Raw genomic sequence first — 19,363 nt, 5'->3', positions numbered from 1 at the left:
GATAATCAATATACTGTATCTAAGCCCATTCAATCTGTCCCATGAGGTGGTTTGAGTAAAATTATTATTCGATTTTTTTCAGCAGAATTGACATTGAAATGACTAAAACTAAATCCTAACGATAATGGTAATAGACTTAAATGTATAGTCTCTTTACGCTCTCCAGCTTGCTAACAGTCATCGAAATGAAAGCTAGAAAGTCAGGGCAAAGGAAATATGACGGCAAGGAAATAGAACCAATTTTAAGTGCGGCCATCCGGACCTTTGTCAATTTGGTCATATGTGCATATTAATTCTTAAAACCTGTTTGGGATAGGGGCAGTATTTTCACGTACGGATGAAAAGCATGCCCAAAGTAAACTGCCTGCTACTCAGGCCAAGAAGCTAGGATGTGCGCATATAATTGGTACATTTGGATAGGAAACACTAAAGTTTCTAAAACTGTTAAAATTATGTCTGAGTATAACAAAACTTATTTGGCAGGCGAAACCCCAAGGACAAACCACCCAGGAAATGTTATTTTAGAGGTGACTGTTTTCAATTGGTTTTCTATGGGAATCTAGATTTCTGAGGCATCTGGTTGCAGTTCCTAGGTTTTCCACTAGATGTCAACAGTCGTTATAAATTGGTTGATGTTTATCTTTTGAGTAATGAAGAAGTATGGCTGTTCAGACTGCGTGTCGAGTCTAGTGTACTGTTGTGTTTGGGGCGCGTGACCTGGCGCTCCATCCACTTTAATTGTATCCGCTATTGAACACGGTTTATTCCGTCTTAAATGTTATCGATTATTTATGTTTTAAAATATCTAAAGTTGGATTAGGAAAGTTGTTTGAAATGTTTGGAACAAGATTACAGGTAATTTATTAGATAATGTGTAGTCATGTTGGGCGAGTTGGAACCGGTGTTGTTCTGAATCAAACACGCCAAATAAATTGACATTTTGGGGATATAACGACGGAATTAATCAAACAAAAGGACCATTTGTGATGTTTATGGGACATATTGGAGTGCCAACAGAAAAAGATCGTCAAAGGTAAGGCATGAATTATATCGTTATTTCTGAGTTGTGTCGCGCCTGGCGGGTTGAAATATGATTGTCATGTGTTTGTTTGATGGGGTGCTGTCCACAGATAATAGCATGGTTTGCTTTCGCAGTAAAGCCTTTTTGAAATCGGATACGGTGGCTGGATTAACAAGAAGTTAAGCTTTATTTTTGTGTATTACAATTGTATGAAAGTTAAATATTTTGAATAATTTCTTTTGAATTTAACATTGGAGTGATAAATGAGCAGATGATGATCAAGTAGAGATACTGGTGTGCAAAAGAGAAGAAAAGTAAATAAAATAAAAACAATTATGGGGATGAGGCAGGAAGATTAGGTGGGCTATTTACAGATGGACTATGTACAGCTGCAGTGATCAGTTAGCTGCTCAGATAGTTGATGTTTAAAGTTGGTGAGGGAAATAAAAGTCTCCAACTTCAGCGATTTTTGCAATTCGTTCCAGTCACTGGCAGCAGAGAACAGGAAGGAAAGGCGGCCAAATTAGGTGTTGGCTTTTGGGATGATCAGTGAGATATACCTGCTGGAACGTGTGCTACGGGTGGGTGTTGTTATCGTGACCAGTGAACTGAGATAAGGCAGAGCTTTACCTAGCATAGACTTATAGATGACCTGGAGCCAGTGGGTCTGGCGACGAATATGTAGCGAGGGCCAGCCGACTAGAGCATACAGGTCGCAGTGGTGGGTGGTATAAGGTGATTTTGTAGATGACATCGACGAAGTCAAGGATCGGTAGGATTGTCAGTTTTACTAGGGTAAGGTTCGCGGCGTGAGTTGAGGCTTTTTTGCGAAATAGAAAGCCGATTATAGATTTGATTTTGGATTGGAGATGTTTAATATGAGTCTGGAAGGAGAGTTTACAGTCTAGCCAGACACCTAGGTATTTATAGCCTGTCCACATATTCTAGGATGGAACCGTCCAGGGTGGGGATGCTAGTCGGGCAGGTGCGGGCTGGTTGAAAAGCATGCATTTGGTTTTACTAGCGTTTAAGAGCAGTTGGAGGCCACGGAAGGAGTGTTGAATGGCATTGAAGCTCGTTTGGAGGTTAGTTAGCGCAGTGTCCAAGGAAGGGCCAGAAGTATACAGAATGGTGTCGTCTGCCTATAGGTGGATCAGGGAATTGCCCGCAGCAAGAGCGACATCATTGATATATACAGAGAAAAAAGTCGGCCCGAGAATTGAACCCTGTGGTACCCCCATAGAGACTGCCAGAGGTCCGGACAACATGCCCTCCGATTTGACACACTGAACTCTGTCTGCAAAGTAGTTGGTGAACCAGGTGAGGCAGTCATTAGAAAAACCAAGGCTATTGAGTCTGCCGATAAGAATACGGTGATTGACAGAGTAGAAAGCCTTGGCCAGGTCGATGAAGATGGCTGAACAGTACTGTATTTTATCGATGGTGGTTATGATATTGTTTAGTACCTTCAGCATGGTTGAGGTGCACCCGTGACCGGCTCGGAAGCAGGATTGCACAGCGGAGAAGGTACGGTAGAATTCGAAATGGTCAGTGATCTGTTTATTAACTTGGCTTTCGAAGACTTTAGATAGTAGGATATACTTGGTGGTGTGGGGGTCCTTAATAATTGATCAAGTGGTGGGTGGGTCCATGAAACAATCCCATAGTGTCCCACTGTTCCGGAGGGAGACCCACACAAGCCCAGAAGCAATAAAAGCAATTAAGGGGGGGGGGGGTGGTAGCAGTCGGCATCAGATCTGTAACTAAGGATGGATGGAGGGAGAACAGTATTGTTGGGTGGAGAAGCTGCCTCAACGTGTGAAAGAAAGTGAGTTGTAAACCGCTTTAGGTGGTTTATTGCTTTTGTGCTGATAGTCCTCTATGGCGTCAACGATACTAAACAAACACAAATGTCTCATAGCACACACTTCCCACTGTCAGTTTAACTCAGTCTTACTTTGTGGCTTAACTCCTACAGTACCACGTGACACCTGCACATTTTTGACTTATTTTGCTTGTACCATTGGACTTGTCTATTTCTTCTGCATCCACTGATATCAACCATTGGTCTGTGTGATTAACAGGGGTTGAGCTAGAGCGATGTATGTGAGACAAGGGCAGATCCCGAAAAGGTCCGGTGGTGATTCTTCTCACAAAAAAACGTCTATAAAATTCAAATGGGTTTCACAAAAAAACTATTATGACCCATCTATGAAAAGCTGAGACTCTCACGAACACGTACATTTAATGTATTGCTCTATGATGCTCACAAGCCACTCAAGAGTAGTTAGGAGGTAAGGAGTAGCTTCATTCTATAGCTAGAGGACTCCTGATATCTCCAGGAGTGATAAGTAAAATTTGTGTCTGTTTATCTGTTGTCCTTTTGCTAGCTAGGGCCATTTACTTTAAAGTGCTGCCTGTTTTCCCAGTAGCCTACTTGGTGTGTGAACTGCCGACTGCTAATAACTTGCAGATGATTGCTGATACATCAGCCAGGATCAAGGGGCAGGGCAATTTGTGACATGCTTGGTAATCAGTGGCTGTATTGGAAGGGGGAGTTGTTTCTCCTCTCCTAAGCTATCAGCAATTAGTACAGGGGGGGGTGCTCTTCACCTCTGCTAGGCAATTAGCAATTAGTGTTAGTACTTCAGTCTCCCCTGGTTTCTTAGCGGTGGTCTCGTCGGCAAAACTAAGATCATCACCAAAAACAAAGACGGTTCTGTCGAGTTGTTCAAGGAAGGAAAGAAGGTGCCGCTCTCACTTGAGTATCTTGCCTAGTTATTTTCAGATGATCTCATTTAGCTCTTTTGTAGCTTTGGCAACTTTCTATACCTCACCCTTTCCAAATCCCCCCCAACTCAGAAGACAGACAATTCGCATGACCTCATCTTTACTAGAGGCTGTTTTCCTACTAATCTCATTGCAAACCCCATCCAGGTCTCTGATCACTACTTTGTTAACCTTTTCTGTCTCCCTTTCATCCAGCCCCTACCCAGATGGTCATGATCTGTCAATCGTTCTCTCGCTCTCCTATCCTATCATCACTCCCTTCTGCTAAATCCTTCTCCCTCCTCGACCCTACTCTCCTCCCTTTCCGCATCCTATGACTCTCACATTCCCCTTTCCTGCTGGTCGGCTCATCCATCCCCTCTTGCTCTGTGGCTGAGTGACTCATTACGAGCTTACAGGGCTGTGGACAGCTGAGCAAAAATGGAGAACTAAACTTCTGGAGGACCTATCATACTTTACTCTCTCCATCTTCTCTTCCCCTGTATCAGCTGCTAAAGCCACTTTCTATCACTCTAAAGTTCACGCTTCGGCCTCTAAACCTAGGAAACTATTTTCCACCTTCTCACTCTCTTCTCTCTATAGTCACTCTGCTCTTTCGTCAAATCCTCAAATGGTCACTCCCATCATTGCTATGTGGATGACACACAACTACCCCCCCCCCCCCCCCCCCCCCCCCCCCCCCCCCCCCCGACAAGACGGAGCTGCTTTTCCTCCGGGGGAAGGCCTGCCCGCTCAAACCTCTCCATCACAGTTGACAACTCCAGTTTCACCCAGCAAATATTCTTTGGGTGACCCTGGACAACATCTTCCCCTTTTCCGCTAACATGACATTAGTGACTCGTTCATGCTCTACAATATCCGTAGAGTACGACCCTACCTCACAAAAGAAGCAGCGCATGACCTAATCCAGGCACTTATCTCCTGTCTGGGCTTCCTGCTTGTGCCATCAAACCCCTGCAAGTTATCCAGAACGCTGACGCCTGGTTTTTAACATCCCCAACTTCTCCCAAGTCACCCTGCTCCTCCACACATGCCAACGGGCTTCCAGCTGAAGCTCACATACACTACAAGACCATAGCACTTGCCTACGGAGCAAGAACTGCCCCTTCCTACCATGCTCAAACGCTACAGCCCAAGCACTGCGTTCTGCCACCTCTGGTCTCTTGGCCCTCCCACACCTACGGGAGGGCAGGTCCCACTCAACCCAGTCCAAGCTCTGCTTTGTCCTGGCACCCCAATGGTGGGACCAGCTTCCCCCTGAAGCTTGTACAGCAGAAACACAACCTCAACACAGGAGGTTGATGGGGAGAATGGGCATGTGGTAATGACTGTCGAGGAATGGTATCAAACACACGGTGTAAAGGTGTTTAATGCTGTTCCATTTGCTACTTTCCGGCCATTATTATGAGCAGTTATTCCCTCAGCAGCCTCCACTACTCTTTGAAGAGTATCTCAAATAATCCCCCCCCCCCCCCCCCCCCCCCCCCCTCCATGCCAGTGATGTCCCACCTAGCTATTTTAAGATTAACTGCAAATTGTGTCTGCTAAATGACTTGTTCTACATGGGATTCCCTATGATATTCTAAGACATGGGGTCTGTAATAAACTTGCATAGCTGCAGTCAAACTCCGCAACAGTTGTCACTGACTAGTTGGATATATTTCCCACTGGGCAAACCATTTATGCACTTACAACATTCATATGCATTTTCGCTCAGGGTTTTTCTTGGGGGAACTTTTTATTTATTGACATTTGCCAATAACAAATCAACTGTTTGTCAAAAGAAAATGGTAAAACACTTAATTGCGAGGCTAAATATAGGGCTGGACATGCAGATAAATGAAAGTTGTTTAAAAAAATGCTTGGGTCCTTGAGCCTGATGAGGTTAACAGAGAATGTTCCATTGGTTCAGGGTGACATTCAGTATAGAAATGTATTTTTTTGCCTGGCCTCAAATTATATATGTGACACTGAAATTAGTATGTTATCTTACATTTGGTATGGTTACTTAAGCCACAAATGAAAGGAGGTTGGATGGGTAGGCTACTTAGTATGTTAGCTAACCCTTAACCTTAACCCTAATTCAGTATTCCTTAAAGGGTCGTAGCCATTTCCTGCAGTCAAATTACCTAGCGGCCTCATGGGTGGAATGTTAATATTTGTTCTGATATGATAATTAAACTTTTTTTAAATAACGTCTCATCCAGGGTTTGTCAAATTGTTTTGTTATATTTCAGTCTTCTGTGATGTATACTGAACCAAAATATGAACAAAACAAAGTGTTGCTTCATGAGCTGAAATAAAAGATCCCAGAAATGTTCAATTAGCACTAAAAGCTTCTCTAAAATTGTGCACAAATAATAATAATCCGTCCACCTGACTAGAAGCTGGTTAAACATGATCATTACACAGGTGTGCCTTGTGCTGGGGACAATTAAAAAGCCACTCTAAAATGTGTTGTTTTATCACAACACAATGCCACAATTGTCTCAAGTTGAGCGAAGTGTGCAGGAATGTCAACCACAGCTGTTGCCAGAGAATTGAATGTTAATTTCTCTACCATAAGCCACCTCCAACATCGTTTTAGAGAATTTGGAAGTACATCCAACCGGCCTCACAACCGCAGACCATGTGTAATCACGCCAGCCCAGGCCCACCTATGGCTGCGCCCCTGCCCAGTCATGTGAAATCCATAGATTAGTAAAATCGTTGAATCTATATTTTTGTTCAGTATATATTTTGTTGTAAACATATATAATACGTTGTAGAACAATCCACACATATATATATATATATATATATATATATATATATATATATATATATATATATATATATATATATATATATATATTGAAAATAAGAATGTGTTCTTAACTGACTTGCCTAGTTAAATAAAGGTTAAAAAAAAAAAAAGACACACACACACATACATATATATATATATATATATATATATATATATATATATATATATATATATATATATATATATATATATATATATATATAGTGTGGATTGCTCTCCATCCGCCCCTGATTCAGAATATACCATCTTTATAGTAATGGTATTCTTGGTTCAATAGTTATCTACTGATGAATGGATGTCCACCGAATTTCCAATATAAAACACATTTGACCTCGGTTGACTTAACGTTACACCGCGCGCGCTCTGATCTCGATTCCCGAATATTGCGCATCTATAGGCTAAACTGTGGCTAAATATTACGAAAGCCAACTGTCCTCGTCCAGGTTTACTGTCAAAAATCAAATACAGCTACAGTAATATATCCATCCAAACAGTATCCCTTGCATTATACTCGCTAACATTATAGTTTGCAAAGCTGTTCAGGACTTAAATGAGAACCGATTTGAGAACCGAAGGTAAACATTATTGGCAAAAAACACTTACCCTTGTATCAGAAGATAAAAACTGAAAACGAAGCTTAGAAATGGCTTCGGGATTGCAGGAGCTGTTACTTCGAAACAACTCGTTTCAACACAAGCTTCTTGGTAAAGCCTTCTTTTGTATTGCCCAGTTCCCAGGAAACGGTGGGGAAAGAGGCGTGGTGATTACGGTCAAGAGCGCTGCGATGTGGAGGCTTTGGACGTGGAAGTAGGCTATCATTTCATGGATGCAAAATAGCAAGGAAACTCATGATGGCAATTCAAACCAACTGAGTGTGTCTTTCAGCCTCTGTATTACGAGTGGTTCATAGTCTAGTAGAGAGGGAGAGAGAGAGACACGCTTCAGCCTCCACCGAAGCCAACTTCACAGGTGGCCAAGCCTGGACCATAGCCAAGGGTGACTGACCTTGTCAGATATGGGATAACAACAGGATGTGTTCACAGCCTGGTATCATAGACTAGACATAACATAGTACATGTAAATCCTGCATGCTCAAATTAGTATGATATGTTACATTTGGTATGGTTACATAAAGCAGATGGTTACTTGGGTGGCTGTATAACCAAACGTTTAGCAACCCAAAGGTTGTGAGTTTGAATCTCATCATGGACAACTTTAGCATTTGAGCAACTTTTCAACTACTTACTACTTTTTTAGCGACAGTACTTTGCAACTACTTAGGATATTAGCTAACCCTTCCCCTTTTAGCTAACAATTTCACAAACCCTAACCGTAACCCTTTAACCTAACTCCTAAACCTAACCCCTAGCCTAGCTAACGTTAGGTTAGCCAGATAACTATTAACCACCTATCCACCTAGCTAGAATTCATAGCATGTCATACATTTAGCAAATTCGTAACATATAATACGAATAGTAATTCGTAACCTACTGTATAATACAAAATGGGTGATGGACATCCACAAATGAATACATACCAAACGAAACATAACATATCATACTAAATGAGTGTCCCGGATTTATGGACAGAATAATACAATGCTCTGAGACCAGGTTGGTGTTCAGGGTGGTGAGTAGTCTGACAAGTAGAAAGCTTACCCTCTCAATAATGATAACCTCAACCATTAGCAGGTAAAAGTGAAAAAATGACCTAAGATCAGCCTCTAAGGTAGGCCTACTCACCAGTGCTGGTGCTGTAGGTACGAACAGTAGTGGCGGTTGGCGGTGGCGAATCCGAGTCCACAGAAGCAGTGTCGTCATCCTGCGAGCATCCGGCCTGGATGGCCCGCAGGTAGCTATGGCTACGAGATCGGAAGCACGTGGGCATGGGTAGATCGGGAGGCTCCACTGCCTGGGAATGGGAGCGCGAGAGTGTGTGGGAATCTCGGAACGACGACTCGGCGCAGCTATCCTCGTAGCGTTGGCTCAACATCTCCAAGTCTCGTAGCTGGAAGGAGAAAGACAGGTTGGCATGGGTGGCATAGGTTGGCATCTTGGCATGGGTGGCAGAGGTAGAGAGAGAGGGACAGCGTTACACGGCTCCTGCTGCTAGCAGGAGAGTGAAAGAAAGGCATGGTTTGTCCCGGGACCAGAGAGGCATGGTTGTTAGAGATCCATGGATTAAACCTGGGTTCTAATAGTATTTGCATTTTTCAAATACATTTCCTGTACCTTTTTCAAGTTACCTAGCAAATCGGAACCAATGGAATAGTCCCAAAAGTGCATGTAATACCCATGTAATACTTCAAGCAGGCTCACGGAAACACTAAGTGTTTTGAATTAAATCAAATACTATATGAACCAGGTCTGCCATTGAGAGCACAGCTGACTGCGTCTGTTAGAGGAGGGAGCTAATTCCAGTTTTTTAAATGTATTATATTTCACCTTTATTTAACCAGGTAGGCCAGTTGAGAACAAGTTTTCATTTACAACTGGCCAAGATAAAGCAAAGCAGTGTGACAAAAACAACAACACAGAGTTACACATAAACAAACGTACAATCAATAACACAATAGAAAAATCTATATACAGTGTGTGCAAATGTAGAAGAGTAGGGAGGTAAGGCAATAAATAGGCCATAGAGGCGAAATAATTACAATTTAGCATTAACACTGGAGGGATAGATGTGCAGATGATGATGTGCAAGTAGAGAAACTGGGGTGCAAAAGAGCAAGAAGATAAATAACAATATGGGGATGCGGTAGTTGGGTGTGCTATTTACAGATTGGCTGTGAATAGGTACAGTGATCGGTAAGCTGCTCTGACAGCTGATGCTTAAATTTAGAGAGGGAGATATAAGTCTCCAACTTCAGTGATTTTTGCAATTCGTTCCAGTCATTGGCAGCAGAGAACTGGAATTAAAGGCGGCCAAAGAAAGTGTTGGCTTTGGGGATGACCAGTGAAATATACCTGCTGGAGCGTGTGCTATGCTGGGTGTTGCTATGGTGAACAGTGAGCTGAGATAAGGCCGGGCTTTACCTAGCAAAGACTTATAGATGACCTGGAGCCAATGGGTTTGGCGACGAATATGTACCGAGGGGCAGCCAATGGGAGCATATAGGTCACAGTGGTGGGTAGTATATGAGGCTTTGATGACAAAACGTATGGCACTGTGATAGACTACATCCAGTTTGCTGAGTGGAGAGTTGGAGGCTATTTTGTAAATTACATCGCCGAAGTCAAGGATCAGTAGGATAGTTTTACGAGGGTATGTTTAGCAGCGTGAGTGAAGGAGGCTTTGTTTTGCGAAATAGGAAGCCAATTCTAGATTTAATTTTGGATTGGAGATGCTTTATGCGAGCCTGGAAGGAGAGTTTACAGTCTTACCAGACACCTAGGTATATGTAGTTGTCCACATATTCTAAGTCAGAGTAGTGATGCTGGTCGGTCGGGTGCAGGCAGCAATCGGTTGAAGAGCATGCATTTGGTTTTTATTGCATTTAAAGCAGTTGGAGGCCACGGAAGGAGTGTTGTATGGCATTGAAGCTTGTTTGGATGTTTGTTAACACAGTGTCCAAAGAAGGGCCAGATGTATACAGAATGTTGTTGTCTGCGTAGAGATGGATCAGAGAATCACCAGCTGCAAGAGCGACATCATTGATATATACAGAGAAAAGAGTCGGCCCGAGAATTGAACCCTGTGGCACCCACATAGTGACTGCCAGAGGTCCGGACAACAGGGCCTCCGATTTGACACACTGAACTCTGAGAAGTAGTTGGTGAACCAGGCGAGGCAGTCATTTGAGAAACCAAGGCTATTGAGTCTGCCGATAAGAATGTGGTGATTGACAGAGTCGAAAGCCTTAGCCAGGTCGATGACGACGGCTGCACAGTACTGTCTTTTATCGATGGCGGTTATGATATCGGCAAGTTGGCAAGTTGCTGCAGGGGGTGCAGAGCTGTTGGCCGCAGTAGAGGTAGCCAGGTGGAATACATGGCCACCGGTAGAAAAATACTTATTCAAATTCTCGATTATCGTAGATTTATCGGTGGTGTGACACATTTGGATGGGATGCAGTAAAATGCACCCAAGAGGACACATTACAGTATTAAGGCTGGGTGAGGGGTCAGGAAAGTGCAGCAGTAACACTTTCTCCCAAATCAACTCCTCATAGCAACTTGTCAAAGTCTAAGGCAGTTGAGAAGCTAAGCAAAGCTAACAACCATGCAATTTTTAACTGCCAATTAGTTTCAGTATCACTTTGTAAGTATTAATCAAAGATGTCTAACTTCTCATAAAAACATAGCCATTTGATTGACTTGCATTAAATTGGTTTCGAAGCCAGATTAAAGGCGCAGCAGTTCAAATGAAGGACTCTTGAGGTTTGACTGAGGGACATGAACAATCTTTCTAAGAGGCGAGCCTAACGCAGTGTTGGAGTGACAGGGACGTGATGAGTATGGTGTTTGAGTTGTCACTTATGCAGTTGGCTCTGTCGCACACTTCAGCAAATCAAAGAGTGGGGAGTAACGACAGCTCAGAGAGAGAGCGAGAGAACGAGTGACAGATAAAAAGGGAGAAAGTGAGAGAAAGAGTGAGGGCATGAGATCTATAGCCTGATCCCCGATCTGTTTAGCGCTGTCTCGCCAACTCTTAGGGTCATCGTCATGTCTGTACTTTGCAGTCCCCTTTATAATAACAGCATGTTATTCTGCGGTTTTTGGTTGATATACAGTCAACTCACAGAAAGGCGTTCTGTACCTTGCAGCTCTGAAGATTAGTAATTTACATGTAGGCCTGAATCCGCATGCATTTTCCTGAATTCATAAAACGTTGTACATTTCCCAAGATGGGGTCAGAATGCTTAATACTAATGGATTTTAAAGCCTAGTTTGACAGGCCTTTTGTAAAAGATCAAAGAGGATCAAGAGTCGTTCTTCATAACCATGATGACCTAGAAAGGTAATGGATCTTTCTGTGTAAATGGAGGAATTAGCTTTTTTGGCTCAGAACATTAATATGAGAGACATAATGAAAATGGACTCTTTTTTTTTCAATAGGAGAATTATTCTATTGCAGTCATGTCGCTGAAGGCTGTTATCAGAGTAATTGCCCATTTGACAAGGCAAACTCTCATTTCGAGGCAAAAGAGGGGCCTCTTGAAAATGACTTGAGTGATTTGCAGGTGGAATGAGTGGAATGAGCTAGGTGATTTTTGAGAGGTGTATAAATACTCTCTTCTACCTCATTAGAACAGAATCAACTGAGGTGGAGAATTGGAGGGCTAATGTTATACTTCACTCCAAAATCAAAATATGTCCAATTATATGTGCCGCAGTCTGCTCCTTCCTGCATCTAATTCCCTTTCTCTGTACATCCCCACTATTCTGTCACAAAAATAATTAAAAGTACGATCGGAAAGAAGAAGAACAAAATAGAGTCTAATGAGTCTAATGCTGAGATAAGCTCAAGTCCCATTCTAGTTGTATGACCCCCCCCTCCAACCCCCATCACAGGTGACCTCTGACCTGGCTAATGCAGCTGCTCCTCCCCAGGGTGCTGCATCCGCCACCCTGGCTGAAGTCCTCATCATCCCAGCGGGGGAACAGGGAGCCCCCCACCGGACCCCCCAGACAGTCCAGGTTGTCCAGGCTACGGTTGGTGGACAACTCTCTCAGAGAGGGAAGACAGCTGAAGAGGACAGGAGGAGGAGGAGGAGGAGGGGAGGATGGGAAAAGAGTTGACGTGAGAAGACGGGATGATATCAGAGAGAAGGGAAGGAGAGAATGAGCAAAGAATGGAAGAGCCGAGAGGAGTGGGAAAAGGGATTATGAAGGAAAGAAAAGAGAGAAGTAGAGGGGAGGGGCAGACAGGAGATGAAAGGAAGATAAATTCAGTTTAGGTCGCTTCTCATCCCTGGTTCCATTCATTATCATTTTCATTACCTGTCAGCATCATTGCCCCTATCATGACACCTGTGAATAATGTTTCGCCCATCTCATCTCATTACAATAATATAACCCATATACTGTAGCCCTCAAACACTGCAAAGCCAATGATACACAGGTCAAGTATATGTAAAGTCTTATTCCACGCATCAGGGTGCCAATATCAAAGACTATTAGGGAAAACAATCCAAATTCACTTCATATCAGCACATATTGAATGTGATTACCAAAAGAGAACCTACTATTTATTTGTCTTTGCTGGCCCACAGTGATAGCGACATGACATTTCACTTTTCATGTGATTGTGATGATTCTTCCGTACATACAGTTGAAATTGGAAGTTTACATACACTTAGGTTGGAGTCATTAAAACTCATTTTTCCACCATTCCACAAATTTCTTGTTAACAAACTATAGTTTTGGCAAGTCAGTTAGGACATCTACTTTGTGCATGACACAAGTCATTTTTCCAACAATTGTTTACAGACAGATTATTTCACTCCTAATTCACTGTATCACAATTCCAGTGGGTCAGAAGTTTACATACACTAAGTTGACTGTGCCTTTAAACAGCATGGAAAATTCCATAAAATTATGTCATGGCTTTTGAAGCTTTTGATAGGCTAATTGACATAATTTAAGTCAATTGGAGGTGTACTTTTGGATGTATTTCAAGGCCTACCTTCAAACTCAGTGCCTCTTTGCTTGACATCATGGGAAAATCTAAAGAAATCATCCAAGGCCTCAGAAAAAAAATGGTAGACCTCAAGTCTGGTTCATCCTTGGGAGCAATTTCCAAATACATGAAGGTACCACGTTCATCTGTGCAAACAATAATACGCAAGTATAAACACACATGGGACCACGCAGCTGTCATACCGCTCAGGAAGGAGACGTGTTCTGTCTCCTAGAGATAAACATACTTTGGTGCGAGAAGTGTAAATCAATCCCAGAACAACAGCAAAAGACATTGTTAAGGTGCTGGAGGAAACGGGTACAAAAGTATCTATATCCACAGTAAAACGAGTCCTATATTGACATAACCTAAAAGGCCGCTCAGCAAGGAAGAAGCCACTGCTCCAAAAGCGCCATAAAAAATCCATACTACAATTTGCAACTGCACATGGGGACAAAGATCGTACATTTTGGAGAAATGTCCTCTGGTCTGATGAAACAAAAATAGAACTGCTTGGGCATAATGACCATCGTTATGTTTGGAGGAAAAAGGGGGAGGCTTGCAAGCCGAAGAACAACATCCCAACCGTGAAGCACGGGGGTGGCAGCGTCATGTTGTGGGGGTGCTTTGCTGCAGGAGGGACTGGTGCACTTCACAAAATAGATCATGAGGAAGGAAAATTATGTGGATATATTGAAGCAACATCTCGAGACATCAGTCAGAAAGTTAAAGCTTGGTCGCTAATGGGTCTTCCAAATGGACAATAACCCCAAGCATACTTACAAAGTTGTGGCAAAATGGCTTAAGGAGAACAAATAGTAGGTATTGGAGTGGCCATCACAAAGCTCTGACCTCAATCATATAGAACATTTGTGGGCAGAACTGAAAAAGCACGTGTGAGCAAGGATGCCTACAAACCTGACTCAGTTACACCAGCTCTGTCAGGAGGAATGGGCCAAAATTCACCCAACTTATTGTGGGAAGCTTGTGGAGGGCTACCTGAAACGTTTGACCATGTTAAACAATTTAAATGCAATGCTACCAAATACTAATTGAGTGTATGTAAACTTCTGACCCACTGGGAATCTGATGAAAGAACTAAAAGCTGAAATAAATCATTCTCTCTATTATTATTCTGACATTTTACATTCTTAAAATAAAGTTGTGATCCTAACTGACCTAAGATAGGGAATTTCTACTAGAATTAAATGTCAGGAATTGTGAAAAACTGAGATTAAATGTATTTGGCTAAAGTGTATGTAAACTTCCTACTTCAACTGTACAGTCATGACCGAAATTGTATGCTAAATAAATGGGATAATTATATTATTTTATACTAATACAATTGCTCAGAGAAAGATATTTGTTTAAGAAGTGGGTCGTTCCACCAATTCAAGTTGATCACATTTTTGGGGGGATTTCACCTAATGTTAATATTCTGTCATAAAGAGCACATGTTTAATTTAATTAAAAAAATAATTTTCCCATCTCAGGAGGTCTAATTTAAAAAATAAGTGCCTGTTAACTGCCAAATAAAGTAACAGGGTTGACAGTAACAGGGTTGATGGTTTAATCTTAAATCAGCCATAAATCCCCTTGTGACAGGGGGAATGGAAGCGCATTGTGGCCAACAGGGAGTGGCAATTGAATGCGAGCTTCACAAGGACATTTGACATTGTTAAAATACTCATTTCGTGGAACGAAAAAGGATAGGGGTCAATATTTTTGGCACCCCGGCTTTCAATACTCCGGCACCCTCCCTTTGCGAGGATAACAACAAAGAAAGAAATTCATAAATGATTTGACCACAAAATAAAGAATTTGCAATGGCCATCTCAGTACCCGGACCTGAACCCTATTGAAAACCTGTGGTTTGAATTGAAGCAGGCAGTCCATAAGCACAGATGATTAAGGATCTGGTAAGATTCTGTATGGATGAGTGGTTGAAGATCCCTCCCAATGTGTTCTCCAATCTCAGAAAACATTTGAGAAAAAGGCTCAGTGTCATTATCCTAGCAAGAGGATGGTGCCGGAGTATTGATAACAGGAGATCCAATCATTTTAAATCATATTTCTCTGAGCAATATATATTTTTGTCATGACTGTACAGACGGAGATCCCTGGCATGGAAGGCCAGCTGTGCATTGGCAATCCTTTATTTGGGAGGGGGGGTACTTTGTGTGAGGGCAGAGGGGGCAGTGGGGGAAGCAAATTAGTTTGGAGGAAAAGGCGGGTGTGGTGGGTGGCATGACTTTGGCATGGCGTTGGCACTCACGTGGCATGGGTAACCGAAGAGGTGGGCAAGACCTGGGGGGCAGGGGGAGTGGTGACTGATTGATTGATTGATTGGGGCAGCATCCAATCCAGTGTAAGCGTAAGCCTGCCACCTAATGGTGATTAGCTGGCTGCCTAGCACTGACCTGCCCAGTTGGTGCAGAGAGGACACACTGTGCAGAGGAGACCACAGTGCCTCCAGCTCCCCCTGCAGCATGGCGTAATCCAGGGCTCTGCTGCTCCTGCCAACCAGGGTGGAGCAGACCACGGCGGGAGAACAGGGGTTTGGCGTTTGGGTTTTGGCAGGGTGGGGGGGAGCAGGGTTAGAGTCATTTAGCATGCAGGTTTGAAATCATTTACGTATTTTAATGACATGTCATTTTTTTTAAGCAACACTCCTGCTACTTTATCATGTTGTGTGTGTTGTCAATATCAACAAAAAGCTGCGTCTATCATGACGTAACAGAATATATTCACTTTTGCTTCGTGATTGCCAGTCTGCAACAACACGTCCCTATGGAAATACATCCGTGTCAAATTCTATCACACAAAGGTTTAGGATATTATTGGCACACATGTCATGCCATATAATCCTGACCTCAGAGAACATGGAGAACACAAACCTTACAAACTCCTTTAAGTTCCTTCAAATCAAAGGAGACATTAGAGGAAACCGTAAACCCAGCAGCTTGCTCATTGTTGATCCCATTCTCTGTGACTCTTAATCAAAATGGGTTTCGATTCGTTTGTCATTATGTGAAAATGAACAGGACCCCCAATGCACTGTCCCCCCCCCCCCCTGTGTCTAGCCCAGTGTGTGTCTGTCTGCTTCAGAAAGCATGTAATCTAGAGACAATGAACTAGAAACCCTAGTCAGTCTGTCAGGGGGAGAGGAGGAGACTATAGCCTAGTTTGTGGTGACTCACTATCTGTCTGTGCAGTAGCTGAAGGCGGCATCGTGTGTGTGATGTTCCGAAAATGTTACGGTAAGAGGACTCTATCCTTTCAGGCCAAGCCGCTACGTTGTGGAAACGTTAGTAAATCAACGGTGAGGAAACCATAATCAGAGCTCTGGCATGTGTAGGAGGCAGGAGTCTGACGGTGCTTAATCCCACGCGTGAGTGAGCACAGCTTGTCTGACTGTGTGTGTTAGTCTCTATAGTATGCAAGGCCTGTTTACTGGCATGCCAAAAGCTGGCAGCATGGCCGTCTCCTTCCTGCATGTCACAGCTCTGTTTTGAAATGGTGCCATGGGCTCAGTGTGTGTGTTTGTTTATGTGTGTGTGTTTGTGTGTAGGTCTGTGTGTGTGTGTGTGTGTGTGTGTGTGTGTGTGTGTGTGTGTGTGTGTGTGTGTGTGTGCGTGCGTGCGTGCATCTAAGAGAGAGGGAAAGGATGTGGATGTGTGTGTATACTATGTGACATAGCCTTATTCATTCTTCTCGAGTGGTGCAGCGGTCTAAGGCACTGCAACTGAGTGCTAGAGGCGTCACTACAGGCACCCTGGTTCGAAATCCAGGCTGTATCACAACCGGCCATGATTGGGTGTCCCACAGGGCGGTGCACAATTGGCCCTTCATCGCCTGGGTTTGGCCGGTGTAGGCCGTCATTGTAAATAAGAATTTGTTCTTAACTGACTTGCCTAGTTAAATAAAGATAAAATATACATCATGCAACTGTGTGTACGTCTGTATGCTTGTGTGTGGGCGTCTAAGAGAGAGTGAAAGGATGTGTGTATGCTATGCGACATAGCCTTATTAATGCTTATCCTATACAATGTAATTGAGTTGATACTACACTGAACAAAAATGTAAACACAACAATGTAAAGGATTTTACTGAGTTACAGTTCCTATAAGGAAATCAGTCAATTGAAATAAATTCATTAGGCCCATAATCTATGGATTTAATCTGTTGGTGTTGTTGGTACCTTGAAAAAAAGGTAAGGGTGTGGGTCAGAAAACCAGTCAGTATCTGGTGTGACCACCATTTGCCTCATGCAGCGCGACACATCTCCTTCACATTGTTGAACAGGCTGTTGGTTGTGGCCTGTGGAATGTTGTCCCACTCCTCTTAAATGGCTGTGTGAAGATGCTGGATACTGGTGGGAACTGGAACGCACTGTCGTACACGATCCAGAGCATCCCAACCATGCTCAATGGGTGACGTGTCTGGTCAGTATGCAGGCAATGAGGTGATGGTGGTGGATGAATGGCACGACAATGGGCCTCAGGATCTTGTCACGATATCTCAGTGCATTCAAATTGCCAGCGATAAAATGCAATTGTGTTCGTTGTCTGTAGCTTATGCCTGGCCATATCATAACCCGACCACCACCATGGGGCACTCTGTTCATAACGTTGACATCAGCAAACCGCTCACCCACAAGACGCCATACACACTGTCTGCCATCTGCCCGGTACAATTGAAACCCGGGATTCATCCATGAAGAGCACACTTTTCCAGCGTGCCAATGGCCATCAAAAGTGAGCATATGCCCACTGAAGTCGGTTATGACGCCGAACTGCAGTCAGGTCAAGACCCGGGTGAGGACAATGAGCATGCAGATGAGCTTCCCTGAGAAGGTTTCTGACAGTTTGTGCAGAAATTCTTCGGTTGTGCAAACCCACAGTTTTATCAGCTGTCCGGGTGGCTGGTCTCAGACCATCCCGTAAGTGAAGAAGCCAGATGTGGAGGTCCTGGGTTGGCGTGGTTACATGTGGTCTGCGGTTGTGAGGCCCGGTTGCCAAATTCTCTAAAACGACATTGGAGGTGGATTATGGTAAAGAAATAAATGGACATTCCTCCAGTCATCATGTCAGTTGCGTACTCCCTCAAAAATGTTGACATTTCTGGCATTGTGTTGCACATTTTAGAGTGGCCTTTTATTGTCCCCAGCACAAGGTGCACCTGTGTAATCATCATTCTGTTTAATCAGCTTCTTGATATGCCACTCTCAGGTGGATGGATTATCTTGGCAAAGGAGAAATGCTCACTAACAGGGAAGTAAACACATTTGTGCACAACATTTTAGAGAAAGAAGCTTTTTGTGCGTATGGAACATTTCTGGGATCTTTTATTTCAGCTCATGAAACATGGGACCAACACTTTACATGTTGCATTTATATTTTTGTTCAGTGTAGTTCGGGTTTGCGTCAACTTGAAAGTGTTATAAAGTCTACAAACTCTATGTCAGCAAGGCAGTATTGATCAAATCGCTACATCAAAAAGGTCTACATGTTAGTATGCTGACATGAATGCATGTTTGCCTACATTAATGTCCATGTGGGATACTTTGGTGCTGAGCTTACTTGCGTGACGGTAGCTGGTCGCTCAGAGACTGCTGGGTGGCCCTGAGGTAGCTCTGGCGGCGGGCGGCCATTTTGGGCGAGGGCTTGATGCTGACGTCTGAGTCGTCGCTGTCCTCCAGGTCACCCATGGCCTTCACGTAGCTGCCACTCCGCATGCGCCTGCATGGGATCTCGTTGGCTCCGGCTACTCCACCGCTGCGACCCAGCGTGTTACTCCAGTCCCCCTACAAGCAGCAGCCCATATATATATTCTTATATATGACAATATACCACTATGTAATTTATATTGAGATGATTGTGTGTGTATTGTGATATTCACATAATATAATTTGTTTTGCTGAATTCATTCAGTAATCTAAAGTATCTACAGTATGTTCTAAAGACCCACAACAGATCCCTGAGGGACACCATCCTACTTTTCTTGACCATAGCTATGGTGTTATCGATTGCACATGTAAATAAACGTTTTGAACAAAAAAAAAATTAATGAAATCATTAAGAATGTTATAGGGCTGTTACATTTGACCAACTCCTCCC

The 19,363-nt window shown here is 43.2% G+C and overlaps 1 protein-coding gene across 3 annotated transcripts in view; it reads right to left on the bottom strand.

Annotated features, from left to right (window-relative positions):
• dlgap4b (discs, large (Drosophila) homolog-associated protein 4b) overlaps positions 1-19,363 on the bottom strand; it is a 74,905-nt gene that overhangs the window by 28,373 nt on the left and 27,169 nt on the right. For 2 of the 3 annotated variants that reach the window (XM_021568600.2, XM_021568602.2), the window contains exons 3-6: positions 18,827-19,050; positions 15,665-15,760; positions 12,149-12,311; positions 8,363-8,627 (exon numbers count right to left, since the gene is read on the bottom strand). In XM_021568600.2, the coding sequence (XP_021424275.2) occupies positions 8,363-8,627; positions 12,149-12,311; positions 15,665-15,760; positions 18,827-19,050 (748 nt within the window). The remainder of the gene's footprint in view (positions 1-8,362; positions 8,628-12,148; positions 12,312-15,664; positions 15,761-18,826; positions 19,051-19,363) is intronic. The other variant, XM_036949984.1, reaches the window with a different exon arrangement.

Source organism: Oncorhynchus mykiss, chromosome 17 (assembly GCF_013265735.2).
Source record: "Oncorhynchus mykiss isolate Arlee chromosome 17, USDA_OmykA_1.1, whole genome shotgun sequence".
Lineage (NCBI taxonomy): Eukaryota > Metazoa > Chordata > Actinopteri > Salmoniformes > Salmonidae > Oncorhynchus > Oncorhynchus mykiss.
The sequence above is the reverse complement of the archived record's forward strand: the minus strand, read 5'-3'. Positions and strand labels throughout refer to the sequence as shown.